The 23083-nt window shown below is 46.8% G+C and overlaps 1 protein-coding gene across 1 annotated transcript in view; it reads left to right on the top strand.

Moving 5' to 3' along the window:
• SOGA1 (suppressor of glucose, autophagy associated 1) overlaps positions 1-20443 on the top strand; it is an 80829-nt gene extending 60386 nt beyond the window's left edge. Inside the window, exons 9-15 of the mRNA XM_006881503.1 lie at positions 1393-1497; positions 2394-2561; positions 3768-4019; positions 11059-11130; positions 12114-12184; positions 13402-14752; positions 20291-20443. Coding sequence (XP_006881565.1) covers positions 1393-1497; positions 2394-2561; positions 3768-4019; positions 11059-11130; positions 12114-12184; positions 13402-14752; positions 20291-20443 — 2172 coding nt within the window. The remainder of the gene's footprint in view (positions 1-1392; positions 1498-2393; positions 2562-3767; positions 4020-11058; positions 11131-12113; positions 12185-13401; positions 14753-20290) is intronic.
• The last annotated feature ends 2640 nt before the right edge of the window (positions 20444-23083 follow it).

The following is a 23083-nucleotide window of genomic DNA, read 5'->3' as shown; positions in this document are numbered from 1 at the left end:
TGGAATATAAGTGATCTCTACTTCCTTCAGCACCTCACAGTGTAGGTCACCATTACCTCTTGCCTGCATCGTTGTCGCATCCTCCTCTGTGACCTCTCTGTGCCCTGAAGCACTGATTATTACACAGCTCCACTGAGCACCATTCTGTGTTCCGGGTGGATGGAGTTAGACATATATGGGCTATGATGCATTTCAATGTGGCAGCCAAAGTGATAATTATTAAAAAAAGGCAGATCATGACAGTCTTTAGCTCATAATCTTCCCCTGGCTTCTGTTTAACCCAAATTAAAAGCCAAAGTCCTCATTGACCTGATGTTGTGCCTGTACCTCTCACTTCCTGCTTGGCTCTCTCGCTGTTCCTCAGTCACATTCCCACCTCAGGGCCTTTGCACTTGCTGTGCCATGTTCTTGGCATTCCCTCCTCCAGATATTTGTGTAGATTATTCTTCTCTTACCTCCTTCAGAACTTTGCCAAGTACCACCTTCTTCTTGAGGCCTTCCAAGACCACTCCTACCCCCAACATCCCAGCTCGTTCCCTCATTCTGTTTTTCTGGGTGACACCAATCACTATGTGATGTTCATTACATTTAAATGATATCTCATACATTTCACCCAACGGTAAGGGAATGCACTATCTATCCAAAGGCAAATGGTTCAAATCCAACAGCTACTCTGTGGGAGAAAGATGGGCAGTCTCCTCCATGTGCTCTATAGCCTCTGAAAACCTGCTGGAGGATCAGCTATGAGTTCACTATCACTTGATGGTACATAACAGCAGCCCAGCTTCTGGAATGCAAGGTGGAAGAGAGACTTGATTTTTTTCTGTCTTGCTCACTGATGTATCCTTCTTAGTAACACAAGGCCTGGCAGATGGTAGGTTTTCAATAAATATTTGGTGACTGAATGAATAAGTGATGAATAAATGCCCCTCTCAGAAGGTGACAGTCCTCTCCTTTGTTCCCATCCAGAGTTAATACTTTGGCTCCTTGGCTAGCCCTGGACACTGCCCAGTATCCATCAGTACCAAGCCCTCCTCCCAGGAGTCCCTTTGCCCACTCACACCTTTGTTACCCTTTTGTTCCAACCACAGCACCTCCGCTGACCCAGCTTGCCAGTGTGTTTCATTTTGAATTCAGGGATGTCTTCTGGGCCTTTAGACCAGAGGAGGTGGTATAGGTGGCCCAGATTTGTCTAGCTATGTTCTTTGGCCTAGATGGAGGTTAAGATTTGGGAAATTTGTGCCAACCTGGGGATTAACTTCGGCCCATTCTCCACCCTAAGCCTCTCATTCCTCCAACCTGCTTGACTCTACCAGCAGCCTCCATTCTGTCTGGGTTGCAAGCCAGAGGGCCTCCCACCCCCTTGTTGAGTGTTGTTGCTGTTTTAAATAGGTAAACAGCATGAAGGAGCTCTACCTGCTGATGGAGGAAGAGGAGCTAAACGCCCAACATTCTGACAACAAGACCTGTACGGGGGACAGCTGGACACAGAACACGGTGTGTGCTCAGCCCCTTCCCCATTTTGTCCTGTCCGTTTGCTCCATTTGGTCATTTTCTGCTGCCTTCTCTGACCCCAGCCCTGCTTCTGAGAGCTGGAGTTGTAGAGGGTCAGGTGAGGGATTTTAGGATCCCACATGTGATTGCAATGAATTCTGTTTGGAGTGGAGGGAAAAGTATCATGGAGACAGCATCTTAGGATGTGGTTTTTGAAGGATGAATAGGCGTTTGTGTGATAGAGAGTATGGAAGGTCATTCTCAGCCAAGAGAATTGTGCATGCAAAAGGGTGTGGAACGTAGTCTGTGTTTGTATTTGGCTGTGCCGTGTGATTGATGTACAGGCAAGAGGTAACAATAAGGTGGTCAATCTGAAGTGGGGCCTGTGGTCTGGGGCTTGGAAACTCTCAGATAAAGCACGGGGCAGAAGGGGTAGTGGGGCCGTTCTCCTAGCGTGCACACAGTGAGCTGGGAATATGGATGAGAAGCCCAGGAGAGATTTGAGACTAACCAGGCACAGCTGGGGAGCTTCCTGAGCCACTCTTCCCATTTGGCCTGTGGTGGGTCAAAGAGACACATCTCGGGCAGGGAGACTCACCTAGGGCTCCAGCACTGCAGAGTGTGGAGGAATTGAGGGCTCAGCTCTGAGTTAGGCTACCAATGACTGCTGTAACTGCAGATATTTTTGCTTTTGTGAAGTTAGGACACGTGCGGCCCAGGAGGTGGTCACGGCTGGGTTTGCCACACCCATTATGTGGACGAGGTGACCCATGAGACTGCAGGACATGTCCAAGGCTTGTGGGGTCGCAGGCTGGCTTCCTGAGGGAATGCTCTGAGCTCCAGGGTCCTTTCTCTACCCCTGTGAAAGCTCGTAACCCCAGCCGTGCCCCTGTCCACAGCCCAACGAGTACATTAAGACGCTGGCTGACATGAAGGTGACGCTGAAGGAGCTGTGCTGGCTGCTCCGGGATGAGCGCCGAGGTCTGACTGAGCTTCAGCAGCAGTTTGCCAAGGCCAAGGCCACCTGGGAGACAGAGCGGGTGGAGCTCAAGGGTCACTCTACTCAGGTGAGTCCCCACCCTGGTTACTCCATCTCAGCCATACCCTCAGTTGTCAGATCTGGGAACCGGACACCCACACTATACTCCCGGACACACAGGAACCCCTTCACTTCATCCTGTAATCCAGAGAGATCGAGGATCTTGTCTGTAGTTACACAGCAGTGGTGCTGGAAACAGTGGGAATGAGGTGTCACTGGGCCAGGGAAACAAGGTAGGGGATTGACAAAGGGGGTAGGAACACCTCTCCCACCTGATGCTCACAGCGAGAGCTAGGTGTTTCATACCCGGGGATGTCCTTGAGGCACAGATGTGCACCCGCACTCACTCACTCTCACTCTCTCAGTCTCTCTCCTGCTGCCTACCAGCCTCTTTTATTCCTGTCTCCTAATCAGGATATCTATCCATTTACTTCTTCCTCGCTCCGTTTTGCTCTCTTTGTTGACTCTCTGGGGCTCCCTCCCAACAACTCCGTGTGATTTAATGAGCCTTAACCAGGTGAAGCCCGGGGAATTGGAGTTCTACTGTGTGCTTCAGGGCAGGCTGCTGCCCGGAAGAGTGAGAGAGTAGGCTTCCTCTTGTCCGGAGACAATGCTCTGACCACACCAGCTCTGCAAGGCTCTCCGCTTCCTCCCGCCCACTCTTGTAATAGACTATCTTTCCAGGCCTCATGGGCCCCTTGGGAGTATATTGAATTATCTCTGCTGAGTAGGGGACAAAACAAGCCTCAGGGAATTTAGTTTCTTTTCCAAGATCACCCAGTGAGTAATGGGCAGATTGACCCTCAACTTCCCTTTGAGATTGCAGTGCAGTTTCTTACCACTAGGCTACCAGAGCTCCCTGACTCTCAACTTCCCAAACCTCTGTCCCTCCTGGTTCCCCACAACCCTGATCCTTACCTTCCTCCAGCTTCTCATTGGTTTTGGCTTCCAGGTGCCAGTTCTCTCCTCCTTAACCCTCCCTACACATCTTAAAGCTCCTATCCATCTGGGCATGGTCCCCAGTGTCCATTCCTACAGCAGAGCACCTCAACCCCAGCCAGTACAGATGCTTCTCAACCCGAGGACCCTGACTGGTCCCCTGGGTTAACAGCTCACAACCCAGTATTATGGGGTACGTTGATTCATGAGGCTAAAACCCAGGATTGAGGGAAGGCGGAAAGCAGAGTGGAAGGTCCTCCTGGTGCCCACCACTCAGTCTGCGTTGCTTCTGCAGGTGGAGCTGAAAGCTGGGAAGGGCCCTGGGGAGCGGCCAGGGCCCGACTGGAAGGCAGCCCTGCAGAGGGAGCGTGAGGAACAGCAGCACCTCCTGGCTGAGTCCTACAGTGCTGTCATGGAGCTGACGCGGCAGTTACAGATCAGCGAGCGCAACTGGAGCCAGGAGAAGCTGCAGCTGGTGGAGCGGCTACAGGGCGAGAAGCAGCAGGTGGAGCAGCAGGTGAAGGAGCTGCAGAACCGCCTGAGCCAGGTGAGGTCTGGTCTACAGCAAACTGAGAAACCACAGGGGGAGGTCACTGTAAGAAAAGGCCAGGGTTAGGCTCCCTTGGGTATGGCTGGATCCAGGGGTTCACATGATGAAGTCCAGAGGTAGAATCAGCTTCAGCTACAGGTGGATCCAGGTGCTCAAGCAATGAGTTGCAGTGGCAGATTCGAACTGCGTGCCTTTGGATTGGCAGCACAACTCCTTACCACTAAATCTCCAGAGCTGCTGAAAAGAGAGGAAGAAGGAAAAATCATCATTTTTTTTTTTTGCCCCCCAAGCAGACATATGCATACGCATGTTTATTGCGGCTTTGTTCACAAGAACAGAGAGTTGGAAACAACCCAAGCGCCCATCAACAAACAAATGGATAGAGAAGCTGTGGTATATTCACACAATGGAATATAATGCAGCACTGCAAAACAAAGAATTCATGAAATATTATACAAAATGACTGACCATGGAGGACATTATGCTGAGTGAAATATCTCAGTCACAAAAACACAAATACTGCATAATACCACTGTTATAGAATAGGACTGATATGGGGGTTGAGGGGAAAATAAGAAAAGAGGCGATAAATAATGTACACAACATTGAAACAGATGCAGGAGAGAACTGTATAAAAGGAACATATGATTAGGTATTATTGGCACCCAGAATAAGAGTTGCATAGTAAAGGCCATTACTGCAGGAAAAGGTCATCATTGACCTCTACACCCACACTAGAGTTCATACCATTCAACTCGCTCCTGTACGCCACTCTACTTAACTTGACTTCTTCCTTTGCTTTATGTATTTCCTTGTTATTAAGGTAAAATATGTATAACAAAATCATTGCTATTTTTAAGTGTATAGTTGAATGCCATTACTTATATTCACTGAAGTTCCGTCTGACATATTTTGGGCATGTTGCAAGGAGGGACCAGTCCTTGGAGAGGGATATCATGCTTGAGAGGGTGGAGGGACAGTCCAAGAGAGGAAGACCCTCAATGAGATCGATTGATTCAGTGACTGGGGTAATGGGGGTAGGTGCGTTAGAGACAATAAGGTTGTCTCAGGATGGAGCAGAGTTCAGAGCTGTTGTATAGCTATGAGTCATAGACAACTTGACAGAACTTAACACCAACAACATGTTATAGCTGTCATCACTGTCTAGTTCCATTTATTCCCCCCATCATCCCTTTAAGCAATAACTCACCTCCGTCACCACTCCCAGGGAGCTCTGGTGGCTTCGTGGTAAGCTGCACTACAGTCATAAAGGCACACGGTTGAAATCCACCAGCTACTCTATAGGAGAAGAATGGGCATTCTTTTCTTGTGCGATTTACTGCCTCCAAAAACCCGCTGGAGGATTAGTTATGTGTTGGATCTGACTCGGCAACATACAACCACCCCTTTCACCACCACCACTCCCAACCCTTAGTAACTACTCATCTACTTTTGTCCCTGTTCCTTTGCTTTACTTTAAAAAAATGATTGTGCTTTAGATAAAAGTTTAAACAGAAATTAAGTTTTCCATTTAATTGCTTTTGTTCAATTGTCCCATAACACTAGTTACAGATTTTTAAAAATGTCCATTTTCTCATTATCTTCATTTATTTAACTTCCCTACCCCTCCATTAATACAGTGACTGTGGTTATGGGGTCAAGTATGTCAGAGGTGGTAAGATTGGCTCAGGATAGGGCAAGGTTCAGAGCTCTTCATAGGGTCAAATTTACAGCACATAACAATAGCCCCTTCTGCCTTCTTATCTTTGCGTTTGGGTAAATGTTGACTTTTTTTTTTTTTTTAATGTTGACTTTTTAATCTTGGATAATTGATTGTTCCAAGAGGCACATTCCTCACAGATGATATTGTTTGCTTTCTATGCCAATCTGTTACTTGACTGAAAAGAAGCTTTTAGAAGTGGTACTTCACTTTTCAGTCAGATCAAGATTTTATCTTGATAAGAGACTCAAAACATGAACAAAACCATACTCTAACCCAGTCCCTCCCTTTCTTGCTATATTCACAGAGATATTTTTTAAAATCATAAACTGGATGATAATGTACATGTTGGTTACACTTTGCCTGTTTCTACACATGACTGAGGGTAGAGACTTAGTTCATTCTGTTTAATGTTTCTACTATGGAGACACCATGATTTATTGCATATTGAGGAGGCCTAGAATACTTACAGTTTTTCAGTATTAAAAAGCATTTATTACCTTTTTTATGCACATAACACAAGTATTTCAGCATGTTAGATACCTGTAAGTAAAAGGCATCTGCATTTATATTTGATGGAAATTTCCAGGCTGTCCTTCCAGCAAGAAGTGCCTCTTTTGCCTCATCTTTGCCAGTTCTTTTTAGTACCAGTCTTTAAAAAGCGTCTGCCAGTACAATGGTATCAAATGCTCTCTTCTTGTTTAAAGGTACAGTTCCCCAACTGCTCGTGAAGCTTGAGCATCTTTTGATGGATTTGTTCACTGTTTACATTTCCTCTTCTATACGTTAGTTCTGTTCGTCTAGGAATCCTGAAAGTTTGTTCTCATTAAAACCATTTTTCAGATAGGGGACTGAAATTGACGCTTCTACAGGGACAGAAGTCTCCTTGTGGTCACTCAACTAAGAATCTGTTCTTGGTTCATGCCAGGCAGCATCTGAAGTCAGTATAATAATATGAAAATCAGATCATGTACATTGTAGATGCAGAGCAACTGAAAGGTACACCTTGGAAACGAAATAGCCAGTAGGTGGTGGGTGAGGATGGCCCACCATTGTTCCACCTCAGATCTTGTCTGAGACTTGCTGTCCCTTTAGTTCTGGTTTCCCTGTGTCTGTTTGCCAATCTTCTGCCTCCTTCACTTCAGACCAGGCCCCAAAACCTCATTCTTCTTTGAACTGAGCAGCCTGTTAAACTGAAGCCTGCAAAAACTAGTCTTGTAGCCACCCTGAAAAGGGTCACAGTAGAAGATCCTGAATAGCATGGGCACAAAAGTGGAACAAGACTCAACAACATAAAAAATTCTCTGGTAAAGACTGGTGGAACCCTCAACATAATGGTAATGCTTTGAGCCTGGAACAAAACTCACCCCACCCCCAACCCCAAAGCTCTGCTTCCAGCCAAACTACAGTGGACAGGCCTGTAAGGTGACCAGTAACATTCGGGAGGCACTCAGTCCTCAGAATAAACAGCCATATGAGGTCAAAGAGCAGCATTTGCCCAAGGATAAAGCCCAGAAGTCAAGGAGGAGTAGAATAGAAGGACGAATAGAAATAAGAATGACAGGGAGGAAGTTAGGAGAATTATGTTTACCGTTCATGTTCTAAAGCAAAACATGAATGAATGGTTGAAGGAAGAATTAACATGCTTTGTAAGCTTTCACTCAAATTACAACTTTAAAAAAGCAAAACAAAAAACCAGTTCTGTGAAAGCAGCTGCCAGAGTAGCAGGTGGAATTTGGTTCTGATTAGGAGCTGTGTCCTCACCTGACGCTTCCAGGTGTATCACTAGTCAGGTCATGTTTACTCACTTAACTTGTCTCTAAAACAAGAACAATGGTACATCTCACAGGGAGATGGAATGAAACAGATTTGAAAATACTTGTCAAAGTGCTCCAAGGATTCACCCTCACCCGAGACTGGGCTTGATTCAGCTCTGTGACCTCAGTTTTCCATCGTTGCTATTCACACGTGGTGGTGTTGCCCTGATGCTTGTCTCCTGTTGGTTCCCATGAAGCCAAGTCTGAGATAAGGATTTACCTATAAGCAGGGTGACCAACTTTTCCCAGTTTTCCTTAGGATTTTCTCTACTCTTTAAGCTTTAAAACTGGAACTTTCACCCAGAAAACCCCAAACCTGCTGTCAAGTCAAATCCGACTAATAGTAACCCTTCATCAGGTCCCTGATGCTGTGCATCGCTATGGGAGTAGACTCCCCATTTTTCTTCTGTAGGGTAGTGAGTGGATTCAAACAGCTGACCTTTTGGTAAGTAACCCTGCACATTAAACCTTACATTACTATTGTTGCTGTTGTTAGGTGCTGTCGAGTCATGTGTGACCCTATGAACAACAGATCTGAGCCCTGTGTGAATAACAAGTGATGGCTAGCATTGAGAAGCATGGGAATACCAGACCACTTAATTGTGCTCACGCGAAACCTATACCTAGACCAGGAGGCTGTTTTGCAAACAGATCAGGGAAACATTGCATGGTTTAAAATTAGGAAGGGAGTGAGCCAGGGTTGTATTCTTTCTCTATACTTATTCAATCTGTCTGGTGAGCAAATCATTCGAGCAGCTGAACTCTATGAGGAATAATGTGGCATCAGGATCGCAGGGAGATTTATCAATAACCTGCAATATGCAGATGACACAACCTTACTTGCTCAAAGTGAGGAGAACTTGAAGCATTTGTTGCAAAAGATCAAAGGATACAGCCTTCAATATGGATTGAATCTCACTGTCAAGAAAACAAAGAATTTTTTACCTCTGGACCAATTGGCAACATCATGACAGATGGAGAAAAGATTGAAACTGTCAACAACTTCATCTTGGATCCACAATTAACACCCTTGGTACCAGCAGGAGACATTTTGCATTGGGAAAGTCTGCAGTTAGGGGCCTCTCCAAATTATGGAGGTGCAGTGATGTCAGTTTGAGGACTAAGGTGCGTGTGATTCAGACATTGGTCTTTCTGATAACTTGCTCTGCACCTGAGAGCTAGACAGTGAATAAGGATGACAGAGAATTGATGCCATTGAGCTGTAATGTTAGAGAGGAGCACTGACCATCCTATGGACATCCAGAAGCTCCAACAGATATGTCTTGGAGAGGGTGCAGCCTAGGTGCTGTCAAAGCTGATGAGGATGACCTCACATACTTCGGGCATGTTGCTAGAAGGGGCTGTTCCTTGGAGAGAGACATAACACTGGGAAAGGGAGAGGATCAAAGAAGGAAAGGAAGACCCTCACCCAGGTGGATTGACACAAGGGACTGCTGCGGTGGGCTCTAATGTGTCAGTAAGTACGAGGCTGCCACAGGGTAGGACAGCTGTAGAGTGCCTTCATGTGGGGAGCTCAAGAGTCTTGTGAATCGTCCCACAGAGTTTTCCCACCTTGAGGAAAGGGGCTGGCCTTCTGTGTGCTTTGTGTTAGTCTGTCATTAGCTTCAAGTGAGTTCCATTTCTCTGAGGTGATCTTCTTGGGAAGGCTGCAGCCACACTTGGGGGACAGACCACCAGGTCACAAAACACAGGATTGGCTACATTACTGTTAATGTCATTGCCATTCACTCAGATGCCAGTTTGGTCAAATTCTTTCCCTTCTTTCAATCTTGTGTGTCTTATCTGTGAAGTTGAAATGATAATGCTAACTAACACCTTAGAAGGCTGCTGTGAAGATTAAATTAATGAATGTGTGAATATCAAGTGAGCTCAATCACACAGCACCTGGAGGTGATGGTTCGCCAGGAGGCCAGGATGAGAGACCAGGTCGGGGCTTGATGGAGAAGAGTGCAGGGATCTATCGGTGTTGAGATCTGTAGCAGGCATGTTTGGATCTTGCATCTGCCATCTTTGAAGTCACATGGCTGTTGGCACTTTTACCTCAATGGTACATAAACTCACACAGCAGGTGCTTCCTTTTCCTGTGAGTGACCTCAGGTGATCTCCTAAAATGATTCGCTATTCGCTTGACCTATAATATCATGCAAATCAAGAGGTTCAAATCTCTGGGTTCATTTTCTCTCTCTCTCTCTCTTTTTTTTTTTTTTTGTACAATCAATGATTTTTTTTGTTGCAAATAACTTTTTTAAAAATTTTTACTAGTTTATTTACAGAATTTTAGTATATTGTAAAAAAGAACAAATTCTTTCCGTTTTCCTCACCCAGCCCCCATCAGATTGTACAACCCCATGATTAATCCCCACTTCCCCCTGCACATCCACATCCCTCTGCTTCTACCCCTCTTAGAGGATCCTTATACTCATTCTACAATAATGGTTTTATACAATATTTATCCTTTGGGAGCTCTGGTGGCCTAGTGGCATTACAATCCCAGAGGTTAGAATCCATCAGATGCTCTGCAAGAGAAGGAGGGGCGATCTCCTCCTGTACCAGTCAGATCCGATCTGACGGTGTATACACACACACACACACACACACACACACACAAATCAAAACAAAAAAAACCCAACAATACTACAAACCAATATTTATCTTTGTGGGACTGAGTTGCTTACTTAGCATAATGCTCTCCAGTCCCTCCCAATTTAGATCCATTTTAAGAACACCCAGGAAACTGCCCAGGCCATCAAAGATATGCACATCTGGAAAGCCACCAAGTATCTCAAAGATGTCACTTTGCAAAAGCACCATGTACCATTCTGACATTACAGTGGTGGAGTTGATTGGTGTGCCCAGGCCATAGAGTGTGGCTGGACATAGGATCAGTGGCCCAAACAGAGTTTTTGCTGCATATCCTTAAAAATGCTAAGAGTAATGCTGAACTTAAGAGTATAGATATTGATTCTCTCGTCAGTGAACACATCCAAATGAACACAGGCCCCAAGATGCACCACCACACGTACCGAGCTCTTGGTCGGATTAACCCCTCCATGAGCTCCCCCTGCCATATTGAGATGATCTTTACTGAAAAGGAACAGATTGTTTCTAAACCAGAAGAGGAGGTTGCCCAGAAGAAAAATATCTCCCAGAAGAAACGGAAGAAACAAAAACTTACGGCTCAGGAATAAATGATTCAGCATCAAATAAAATTCAAATAACTCTAAAAAAACCCTTAACATAGCAATAGTCATTGTATCTGCTGCAGACATGATGGGCATCTTTTACCAGGCCTATAGATAACTTGGGTTCACTCTGTCCCCACATTGTGGGGAGCTTGGAGGTGCTGTCCACTGAACAGATGGCTCCTGGTTCATGACTGGGTCCGCACTCAGGCTGCAGCTGGCGAGAACCCAACAAGGTAGAGTCACTACTCGCCAGCTTCCCCTCCACTCACCCACCTCCCTTCCCCCCACTCCAGCTGCAGAAGGCTGCCGATCCCTGGGTCCTGAAGCACTCAGACCTGGAGAAGCAGGACAACAACTGGAAAGAGGTAAGCGGGGTTGCTGGTTGCTCCCTCTTTCTTGACTCCTGACAGCTCTCACTGCAAAGTCCCTACAGAAACGATGTTGGCTGCACCCCAAAGATGGCACCTTTGCACCTTGGTTTCTTCTCATTCTTTCTGAGGGTATTTATTTCATGATTCCTACTGATGGTTTAAGCTCTATGAAGGGTCTTCTCCAGGCCTGGGGATAAGGTTTGGGTGTTTCATATGCCTTTGGCTAGTCTCTGTGCCTTCTCTTGATTTCACTTTTTGTTTCTCAGAAAAGCCAGACCTCTAAATAACTGTGTGGTTTGTGGCTAGCCACGTTGCCTCTCTGGGGCCTGGTTGCCTCATTGGTAAAATGAAACTCCCTTTCTAAAATGATTTCTTCCCTGGCCCAGCCCCAGTTGGGGAGATCAGTGAGGCTGCATTGGTAAAGCTTTCACGTGCACTTCAGGCCTAGTCTCCCAATAGCAATATGCCGAGGAATAAGCCCTTTGCTGAGGAAGTAGCTTGTCAGTCAGAAGACTGGTTTATAAGCAACAAAAAAGATTGAGTAATGGGGGCACGAGAGGATTTTACTGAGGACTCAAGGAAGCCAGTGATTGCAGGTTCAGAATATTAACCCAGATGCAGGGGAACCGTGCCTCTGGAACCCAGGGAGAACAGGCTTCTGAGCTGGAGCTGTCTGGTCACTCTGTCACTGTCAGCTGCACTGCTAACCATTAGATGTTTTGTGACTCCTTTTGGAGAAAGAAGGTCTCTATTGGAACTCCAAGTGGTCGCACTTAGACCATGTACCCATAGCCTCATAGATAGGGAGAAAAAAGGGCAAATAATAGAGAGTGGACGCAACTGACCAGTAGGTCATCTAAAGCATTGTTGAAGTCACGCTTGTTCTACAGAGGAGACCTAAGGCCTGGAGGAAATGTCCCATCACCTTCCCTTGGAGCTCTTGTGACTGAACTGACCTCCTCTCTTTTCCCCAGCAGACTCGCAATGAGAAGATCCATGACAAGGAGGTTGCTTCAGAAGCTGAGATTGGGGGAACTGGCTTAAAGAGGTACTGGCGCTGTCTTCCCCTGTTCTACACTGATGGCCCCTCCCAGCCCTTCCTCTCCCCCCTCCCATGTGTCTACTGGTGCATCTTAACAGAGTTGGGAGGGAAATAGGTTTCTGTGGGAACCAAGCCACCCAAGAGTTGGGGTGGTCAGAATTCCAGCCTGTGATTTTCAGTTTGGTTGGTTCTAAGTTTAGGAAACCGGGGCACCAGAATATCTTCACTGGGAGAAAAAAAGTCTTCATTGTGGCCTCTTCAGGGAGATTTCCAACCCCACCCCCTTCCTGTTTCTAGAGTTAGTAAAGTCAAGATGGACATCCATTCTTAGCATTACTAAGTGGCAGGCTTTGGAGCCAGCTTTGGGCTGTGACCATAAGAGGCAGCCAGGATCTAAGGACCGTGGATGGGAAATCCATCAAAAAGTGAAGAAAGCAGAACACATCCAGGACATGCAGCAAGCAGGTCCTACAGTTAGGAGGGTGGGCAGTGGGCTCAAGACCCCTGGGTCCAAGTTCTAACCCTGTGGCTTTAGGCCAGTCTTTCTGCTCACCTGAATGGTGAGACTGATAGGAGTCATCTCTTGGATTTCTGGAAGGAAGGGTATGACGTGTGATGCGTGCATAGGGGCCTGGCACTTGCTCTTCCAGCCACACATGCAGCACATTCACATCAGGGAGTTTGGTCCCTGCCTGGCAGCAAACAATGAGACAAGGATTTAAGGGCAAATGGTTTCTTAGGGAGAAGGAAAGTAGGACAAGGAAGGGAGACAGCGAATAAAGGAATGTTATCAAAGCCAGTTACACCATGGGCAACTGGAGTTCAGTCTTGCAAAGGAAACCTGTGAACCAAGGTAGAACATGCAACTGAAGAATCAGTCCCACCCAAGGAACAGGGAGCTAGAGTATTTATCCTCCAGTCACCACGAACTGATTGATGAGGGTTCTGTCTTGGCGCATTAACTTAATGATATTATTAGTTTCTCTGTGTCGCAGCTCTCCAGACAGAGCCCTCAGGTAGAAAGTGGCAGGGGTGCACACAGTGTAGTTTTGGGTGTGTAGAGGGTATGAGGCAGGCCACCAACACCACCTTCTACAAGAAGTGAACAAGACAACCCTGGTCTCTGCCCTCCTACAATGCCACTCCAGCGAGCTGGACCAGAGTGTGTGCTTGGTCTCTGCTGTCTCCCACTGACACTGTTTTTCTTCTGTTGCTTCTCCCAGGACCAAATCAGTTTCTTCCATGTCTGAGTTTGAAAGTTTGCTTGACTGTTCTCCTTACCTTGCGGGCGAAGCCACCCGGGGCAAGAAGCTATCCAACAGCTCTGCCTTTGCCTTTGTGGACCCCGAGTCCGTGGACCCGGAGAAGGATGCTAAGGAGAAGCCAGGCCTCTCCCCACAGGACTGCAGCCGCCTGGGTGCACTGGACTGCCATGGCCCTGGGGGTAGACAGATGCAGCGCAGCCACACGGCTCCTGACAAGACAGGTATTCGCGTCTACTACAGCCCTCCGCTGGCGCGGAGACTGGGTGTCCCTGTGGTCCACGATAAGGAGGGCAAGATCATCATAGAACCTGGCTTCCTCTTCACCACCGCCAAGCCCAAGGAGTCAGCCGAGGCAGATGGACTGGCCGAGAGCTCATATGGCCGGTGGCTCTGCAACTTTTCCCGGCAGCGCCTGGAAGGCAGCTCGGGAAGTGGCCCCTCTGCGGCTGGACCCGGTTTCCCAGCCGCTCTGCACGACTTTGAGATGTCAGGCAACATGAGTGATGACATGAAGGAGATCACTAACTGTGTGCGCCAGGCCATGCGCTCAGGCTCGCTGGGGAGGAAAGTAAAGAGCACATCCAGCCAGACGGTGGGCCTGGCCAGCGTGGGCACCCAGACTGTGCGCACAGTCAGCGTGGGCCTGCAGACCGACCCACCCCGCAGCAGCCTCCATAGCAAGAGCTGGTCTCCCCGCAGCTCCTCGCTCGTCTCTGTGCGCAGCAAGCAGATATCCTCCTCCCTGGACAAGGTCCATGCTCGCATTGAGCGGCCATGCTGCTCCCCCAAGTATGGCTCCCCAAAGCTCCAGCGGCGGTCAGTGTCCAAGCTGGACAGCACAAAGGACCGTAGCCTGTGGAACCTGCACCAGGGCAAGCAGAATGGCTCGGCCTGGGCCCGCTCTACCACCACACGGGACAGCCCTGTCCTGAGGAACATTAATGATGGGCTGTCCAGCCTCTTCAGCGTAGTGGAGCACTCGGGGAGCACCGAGTCTGTCTGGAAACTGGGCATGGCTGAGACCCGACCTAAGCCCGAGCCTCCCAAGTATGGCATTGTGCAGGAATTCTTCCGTAATGTGTGTGGCCGAGCGCCAAGCCCCACCTCTGTGGCAGGGGAGGAGAGCACCAAGAAGCCAGAGCCCCTCTCTCCAGCCAGCTACCATCAGCCGGAAGGCATGGCCAGGATCCTGAATAAGAAAGGAGCCAAGTCATGCAGCATTGAGGAGGCCAGGCCCACTCTGCTCCCCCAGGTGGGGAAGGATGGTATCTCCCGAGATGGAGAGGGAGCCACTGTTCTTCCCAATGAGGTAAGTGGCTGAGATGGTGGCTTACCCGAGAGTGCTGTTGACTTACCAAGTCCAAGCATGGGGAAGTGGGCTGTGTTTCAAAAACATTCTTGTGCTAGTGGAAATCCTGCTAGGCACTTGGCTAGAGGATCATCACGGTCTCTCTTCCACGCACCCTTGCTTCTTCAGAGGCTCAAATTAATCATATCTGTGAGTTAATGCAACTGAGCCCGCTTTGGGCTTTATTTTGCTTTCTAAACACTTTACCCTTTGAACTAAATCCTCTTGGGATTTGGATTTTGTCGGATTATTGGCAGCTGTCTGAAATTTCCCTACTTTAAACAGTAAGCTTTAAAATTATTTCAAGTGATATGCCAGAAGCCGGCTCGTACCAGCTTATGAGAGCTGATTGATTGCATCTCTTCCCAGTCCTGCTTTTGGAGATAGTCCACAGGCAGAGAAGTATTTGCATCATGGCTATCAGGGTTGTTACTTACCATCCAGTTGGCTGCAATTCATAGTGACCTCGTGTCCAGCAGGATGAGACACTGCTCGGTGCAGGCCCATCCACACAATCTCTGCAGTGGACATTGTGTCAGTCCCTGGGGCACTGCATCTTGTTGAGGGCCTACCTCTCTTTCAATGACTTTTTGAAGCATGATGTTTTTCAACAGGGATAACAGACCTAAAGTGTGTGAGATGAAGGGTCACCACCCTTGCCTCTAAGGAGCACTCTGGCTGTCCTTCATTCAACACAGATTTGTTTGTTCTTTTGACTCTCCATTGTATATACAATGTTCTTTGCTAACACTTTGCTAACAATTCAATGGCATCTCTTCTTCAGTCTTCCTTATTTATTGTATAACATTCACATGCATATTGTTGTTGTTATGAACCATGAAATTGGAACCGGTTCGTACCTTACCCTCCACTGGGTTTTCAGAGGCAATAAATTGCATAGGAAGAGACTGCCCACCTTTCTACCACAGAGCAGCTGGTAGATTTGAACTGCATGCCTTTAGGTTGGCAACACAGTTCCTCAACTAAACGACTAGGACTCCCTACATGCATAAGAAGCAATTGAAAGCTAGCTCTGGTGGCCTAGTGGCAAGAAGCTGCACTGCAATCCCAGAGGTATGCCGTTCAAATACACCAGATGCTGTACTGGAGAAGGAGGGACAATCTCCTCCTGTACCAGTCAGATCTGATTTGACAGTACATACACACAAAATAATAAAATAAAAAATTAAAAAAAAACCACAAAAAACTTAAAAAAAAAAAGCAATTGAAAATACCATGGCTTGGATTTGGATCAGGTGCCACCTTAGGCTTTAAACTGATATCCTTGCTGTTTAGCACTTCAAAGAGGGCCTTAGTAGTATATTTCCCAATGGAATATATTGATTTCTTTTTTGTTTATTTATTGTGTGTGTGTACTGTCAAATCCGATATGACTGATACAGGAGGAGATTGTCTCTCCTTCTCCAGCAGAGTATCTAGTGGATTTGAACCACGTACCTCTGGGATTGCAGTGCAGCTTCCTGCCACTAGGCCACCAGAGCCCCCTTTGGTTGATTTCTTGACTGCTATTTCCATAGATGTTGGTTGTAGATTCAAGTAAAATAAAATCTTTGCCAACTTCTTTTCTCCATTTATTATTATGCTACTTATTGGCCCAGTTAATATTGGCATATGCTATTGATCCAGTCTCTCGGGACATATTGCATTGGGAAAGTCTGTAGTTAGGGACCTCTCCAAATTATTGAAGAATATTGATGTCAGCTTGAGGTCTAAGGTGTGTCTGATTAAGGCTGTGGTTTCTTCAATCACTTGGTATGCATCTGAGAGCTGGACAATCAGTAGGTATAACAAAAGAAGAATTGATGCCTTTGAGTTGTGGTGTTGGAGAAGAACACTGAATATCCTATGGATTGCTAAAAGAACAAATAAATATGTCTTGAAGAGGGTTGAGCCAGAGTAATTTTTGGAGGCAAGGATGATGAGGCTTCATCTCACATACTTTAGGCATGTTGCAAGGAGGGGCTATTCCTTGGAGAGGGATATGGTGCTTGGAAAAGCAGAGGGTTGGCGAAGGAGAGGAAGACCCTCAACCAGATGGACTGACATGGTGACTGTTGGAATGTGCTCCAGTGTAGCAGGAAGTTTGACGATGGTGCAGGATAGGACACAGTTTGGATCCACTGTTCATAGGGTCGCTATGAATCATAATCAACTCAACAGCGCCTAACCACAACAGCAGCAATAACATTGGTCCTGTTGATACTGGTATATACTATAAATCAGGAGTTTGTTTCCTTTTATTTCTCGAGAACTAGCATTTAAACATTTACTAAAATAAAACTGCATTCAAACTTCAAAAAAAAAAAGTTCTCGTATTGCTGTGTTGTCCTGGGATAGGGATTGGAAGGCTCCTTTGGATTGATGACATGGGAATGGCACGGATCTGATGGACCCACGGTCTAAACACCAGGAAGTTAGTGAGCATGACATAAGCAGCCGCTTTGTCAGCGTTGATCAGTATCCCATCTGGCTCATCACTCTCCTGCCGCAAGGACAAGCTAGAACCAGTACTGCACATCTCCATGTTTGGCGGTACTGCCCTGTTTGAAATCAGCAATGGCAGGAGGATTCCCACCATGAGAATTGGCACACGCTACAAATCAAAGCGCCTTGCCATTCTCTAGAAAGCACGATGCTCAACAAATACCAGCGTAACACTGCCGTGGCCCTATCAAGATCCCACACCTTGTTACTCACACTCTCTGAGAATCCTTTGCTATACACATCGCTCCTACTCTGAATATCTTGATGTACTCCTGATTTCATTAGGAATAGATTATGTATTTGTAAAAGAAACCATCTTGGAAGGATGTTGGAAACTCTCATAGAACCCAGGAGCAGGGACCCAAAGGCTTTTTATTTCATAAGCTTCATAAGCTTTTTATTTCTTCTGCCTCGAGTTTCATTTTCTGTAATGCCTTCCTCCTCCTTTCTCTCTCTCTCTCTGTCTCCTGGGTCTAAACATGACTTAGTTGGGTTGTCTTAAGTTCTAACATAACACCTTTCAGTTCAAGTAACTCGCCAAGACACACTCACATCTTTTTGTGTCCATTCCACATTACTGGAAGAAAGAAACACTAATTGGACCACCTTGAATTGAGTATGCCCTTTGGTCCATTTAGGTGTGGCCAGTGGTGTATATCTGTGGTGCACTTTGCATGCAAGTAAGAGCTGTAAGTGGGGAGACCGGAGAAGTGTGAAGGGCCGTGATTCTCAACAAGTCTAAAGCAAACAAACCAAAGCATCTGCCATTGCATTGATTTCAACCCTTCATCTGGTTTCTGAGGCTGTAAATCCTTACAGGAGGAGACTGCCCATCTTTTTCTGGCAGAGAATCCCATTGGAGTCAGAGATGGTTTTGGCTAGTGCCCATGGCTTAGACTTCCTTTGGTTTTAGAAATGAGACTGTGAAATTAAAAAAAAAAAGGATATTTTTGAAGTATTTAGTAAATGTTGCCATTATCTTCTAAAAGCATTTGCCCCATCTGTATTACTCCCAGTATTGAATGCATCCTTTATTTCTTTATACTTTAAACCAGTTGGCTGCATTAAAAAAAAAGCCACTTAAAAGAATTAATTTTTTTTAAATTTTATTTTATTTTATTATTTTTGTGTGCGTGTACCGTCAAATCAGATCTGACTGGTACAGGAGGAGATTGTCCCTCCTTCCTCGGCAGAGCATCTGGTGGATTCGAACCGTGCGCCTCTGGGATTGTAGTTGCAGCTCCTTACCACTAGGCCACCAGAGCTCCCCTAAGAATTAATTTTTAAAAAAAATTAATGCTTATTAAAGGCTTTCCCCACACACACACTGTGTAAATTGTTTACATGTTCTATCTGGTTGGAATTTGGAGGCTTGGCTCCTAGCATCTTAAAAGCAAATAGCTCACTGAATTTTCACAAACTGAATGCACCTCTATAATCTGTACCTACTCCAAAGTACTGAAGAGCAACAATGTCAATTTGTAAACTAAGGTGCTCCTGATTCAGGCCATGGCCTTCGCAATTACTTGCTATGTGTCAGAAAGCTGGACAGTGACCACGGATGAAAGAAGGAGAATTGACATCTTTGAGCTGTGGTGCTGGAGAAGACTTTTTGAATATACCATAGATGGCTAGGAGAACAAATAGATTCATCCGAAAGAGGTTGAAACCAGGCTGCTCCTTGAAGGCAAGGATTCTGAAGCTGCTTCTGACATACTTTAGACGTCTTGCAAGGAGGAACCAGGCCTTGGAGAGGGACATCATGCTTGGGAGGGTGGAAGACAGAAGAGAGAGAGAGGAAGACAGAAGACCCTTGAGGAGATGGGTTGATTCAGTGACGGGGTAATAGGGGTAAGTGTGTCAGAGACAATAAGATTGGCACAGGATAGAGCAGGGTTTAGGGCTATTGTATATATAAGATTGCTATGAGTTGCAAGCAACAACATCAAGACAGTACAAAGCAGGCTATATTTTGCTTTTTTTTTTTTTTAGTTTTTTTTTTTAAAAAATTTCAGGTTTTTCAATTTTATTTGGTTTTTATATGTTTTGTTGTTTTTAAAGTTGATAACAGGTATTTTTCAGTATGTAAGTCAGTGAGACCCAATCATTCTCATAGATTTATAGCCTTTTCAGAAAAATGGAAAAAGATGGTTGTGTAAAAGAGTGCATTCCTAATAAAAAATTGGTCACATTTATTGAGTGCCGCGTAGGTTCTTGGGTGATTTGAATCCTCCAGCAGCTCTTCTGGAGAAAGATTGACAGTCTCCCCCCAGGCAATTTACAGCCTTGAAAACCCAGTACAGGATCAACTATGAGTTGGTCTGGACTCAATGGCAGTGAGGGACAACGAACACTATGCCAGTTACTTTACATTGCCATATCTGATTTGACATGCAGAACTACTTTGAAGGTTGCATGGCCCTCACTGTAGAGAGGAAATCAAGGCTTAGGTTAAAGAGCCTGTCACGTTCTTATGGCCAGTAAGTGGAAGGTCTGGAAGGGCTTTGAGCCAAGCAGCCTGGTTCTAAAACACTTTTAACCACTGGGCTTATATCTATGTGGGAGGGTCACAGTAAAAAAGTACCTAAATGCACAAGAAACTGGGTAAATGAAAGTATTTTCAGTAGAATTGTATACAGCATTGAAATGGAGGCCTAGGCATAAATAAAGACAGGAACCTGATGTTTTAAAATGGCAAAATTCATGGAGGATGACATCATTTTATTAAACGTGTGTGTGTTTGCACGCTTTGAGAATTTTTTTTTTTACTCTGGCAGCCCATGACAATGTACATTTTCTTTTCTGTTTATTCCAGAATTTAATGCATATAATATTGTTTAATACAAGAAATAACATGGGAAAGAAACAATAGAAAGATAACTCCATTTAGGATGGGGCTGCAGCCCCCAGGAACAGTCTTGAGTATGGCTGAGATCAGCTTCTTTCCTGCCAGTACTTCCTGGCTCCTCCTGACTCCCTCCCTCTCTTCCCTAGGATGCTGTGTGTGACTGCAGTGCCCAGTCTCTCACCTCCTGCTTTGCCCGGCCGTCCCGTTCTGCCATCCGCCACTCTCCTTCCAAATGCAGGCTACACCCTTCGGAGTCTGGCTGGAGTGGGGAGGAGAGGGCAGGCCCTCCCAGCGAGTGACAGAGCAGCTGAGTGCCCCGCCTCAACTAGCCAACCAGCCGGGTTGTGGCCAGCAGAAGGGAACCAGCAGAGATGAGGTGAGGGGCCCCCGTGCGCTCAGCTCTGCGTCACCTCACCTTGGCGGGATGACAGCTATACCACTGCCAGAAAACAGCTCTTACATCAAGGTAAAGCAGGGTCTCCTGGTGACCACTGGGTGGTGATCTTGGACTTCCTGGGGAAGGCAGCAAATGGGAGAAGACCAAAACTGGACTTTGGAAGCACTTCAGGAGAGATCAAGACCTGCTCTGTGGGTCCTAATAAACCAAGTCAGCCTTGCCTGGTTCTACCCCATGCCTTCTTGGAAGATCTGGGAAAGGGATACACTTCTGGCTCTGCCCCTTGGGTAAAAGGACTCACTGAGATGTTCCAGGACAACCACAGGCACCTTCCCTAGGAGGTGGACACTCTAATGAGGAGAACAGGCTTGTGCTCTAAGGTTCAGCTCCTGGCTCTTGGAGACGCTAGGTGCCACCCCCATTTCTTCCTTTCCTTCATCACCTCCTCCTCCCAACCCTGTTTCTCTAGATTGCTGTGACTCTAGGGGGTATGATAGGGCAATAACCAGGGCCAAGCATGTGCTTGGAATTCTGGAGCCCTGGATCTCCCTGCTCACAGCCTGGAAGCAGCAAGGACCAGGAGATGAGGTGGACATGTGTGGGGCTCAGGACCGGGAGCCATTGGAACTGCCACTCTTGCCATGGTGACTTGGGGAGCCCCATCATTCACAGGAGCCTCTCTGAGGACAGAAACTGGTTAGAGACAGTGTTAAGACCTGCTACACACATAAAGGCCTCAAAATCCACTGCCTTGACCCTGAGCTTCTTCACCAGCAGCCTGGAGGGTTATCACATCTCCATTGTGTTTACATTCTGGGACTGGTGGAAGACAGAGCTATTCCCTCTATGAGACTTCTTATTGGCCAGACCAGGCCAAGGAAAACTCCACAAGGTCAGTGCCCCGGCACACACACAGCAGTAGACTGGGGCTTGGAAATGGGTTTCTCGCCTAGATTGTTTATTTGCATTTTTTTTTCTTATTATAAATATTTAAGGTGGTTTACTTTATTTTAATAATTTAATTTACCCCAAAGCCCCTCAGTAATTTATTGGAGATTGACGTGTATTCTTGCCACTGGGACAAAGTGAGATTTCTAACATGCTGGACTGGCTTGGGATCCCCAACAGGGACAAGGCAGCTCACAAGTTGAGCTCAGGTCTCCTAGCTTGGGTTTGCAGGGACCCTGCAACCTGCTCCCCAACATCGCTGACCATTTAACCTCAGAGAACACCTGGTACTTGCCTGACCTGGTACCTTGCTCTTCTCAAGGTAAAGGGCTGGATTGAGACAGTGCCACTGAATTGATGTTGACTCTGTGACCCTATAGGACAGAGTAGATTTGCCCTGTATTGTTTCTAAGGCTGTAATATTTATGGAAACAAACTGCCACAACTTTGTTCCATGGGGTGGCTGGACTGACTTATCATCTCCCAAACCCTCATGTCTCATTTTCTCCCTCCCTCTGATACCTTTTAAATGAGTCAATCATGGCTTACTGAGGCTCTGTGCCAAGAGCTTTGAGCTCTCTCCGACTTCCTCTAAGGAGCACTTGCAGGAAAAACAGGACTAAACTTTCAAAACCATTCATGGCAGCTTTCTGCATTGACTGGAGAGTATGCACTGCCTCGGTTCCCACCAGCCTGCCGGCCTTCCCGCCAGGTTCTCTGCTTAGCCTTATGCCTTGTATGGCTTTTCTCCCAGCCCCAACTTCCTCGCCTACCATGTGAGCTGCCTGAGTGAGTAGATGGATTATGACCTGAGTAATTGTGATACGGCCTCCCACGGCTGTTGCTCGCTGCCAGTAGACCCGTTTGGTTGCATGTGCCTGCATACAGAGTGGAAACACCAGGATGAAAGAGCTTGTCTACAGAAGACATCAGAAAGACCCAAGATGCAGCTTTTCTGTCTTCCTCCCAGGACTCACAAGACACCTCTGCTCTCTCAGATCCTACCTGCCATCTCTTAGTCCTGCCCTCTCAGGGTCATTTGGACCAGCTATCCAAAGCCCTTCTTCTTCTATCCCAGCAGCAGGACACCAGAGTCATGCCTGCCTCACCAGCTGCACCTGTGTGCCATAGCGACTTACCTTGGCCAATGGAGCCAGAGGCCAGTTCCTGGAGGATGCCGCTGCTCACCACCCAGTGAGGCCAGGCAGACCCTTCCAGGGTTTTCTCCAGATGAGGGATTCATAGTAGGCCCCAAGTCACCAGAGGCCTTCTGCCACCTCCCTGCAGAGGACCAGGGAGGCTGCTCTTCCAGCCTTGGGGAGAAATCCCCATAAGACCTGAACCCTGCGGCCTGTAGACCGCTCAGCCTTACCATCGTCTTGTCCACGATCTTTGCCATCTTTGTTGTCCCAGCAGCTGGGCCTGGCTCCCAACCAGAGCCAGAGGCTCCAGAGCTCAGTGTTCCCAAGCCCTGGTTTCCAGTTCCTGCATGCCACTTTTGCAAGGTCACGTGCATCACCGTTCTCCCAGAAGCCTCTGGACATGGGGCTTCCATCTGGTTGAAAATGTTACATGTAAATATTTGGTTTGGTTT

Source organism: Elephantulus edwardii, unplaced genomic scaffold, assembly GCF_000299155.1.
Source record: "Elephantulus edwardii isolate Elephantulus edwardi_28Jun2011 unplaced genomic scaffold, EleEdw1.0 scaffold00015, whole genome shotgun sequence".
NCBI classification, from domain to species: domain Eukaryota; kingdom Metazoa; phylum Chordata; class Mammalia; order Macroscelidea; family Macroscelididae; genus Elephantulus; species Elephantulus edwardii.
The sequence above is the reverse complement of the archived record's forward strand: the minus strand, read 5'-3'. Positions and strand labels throughout refer to the sequence as shown.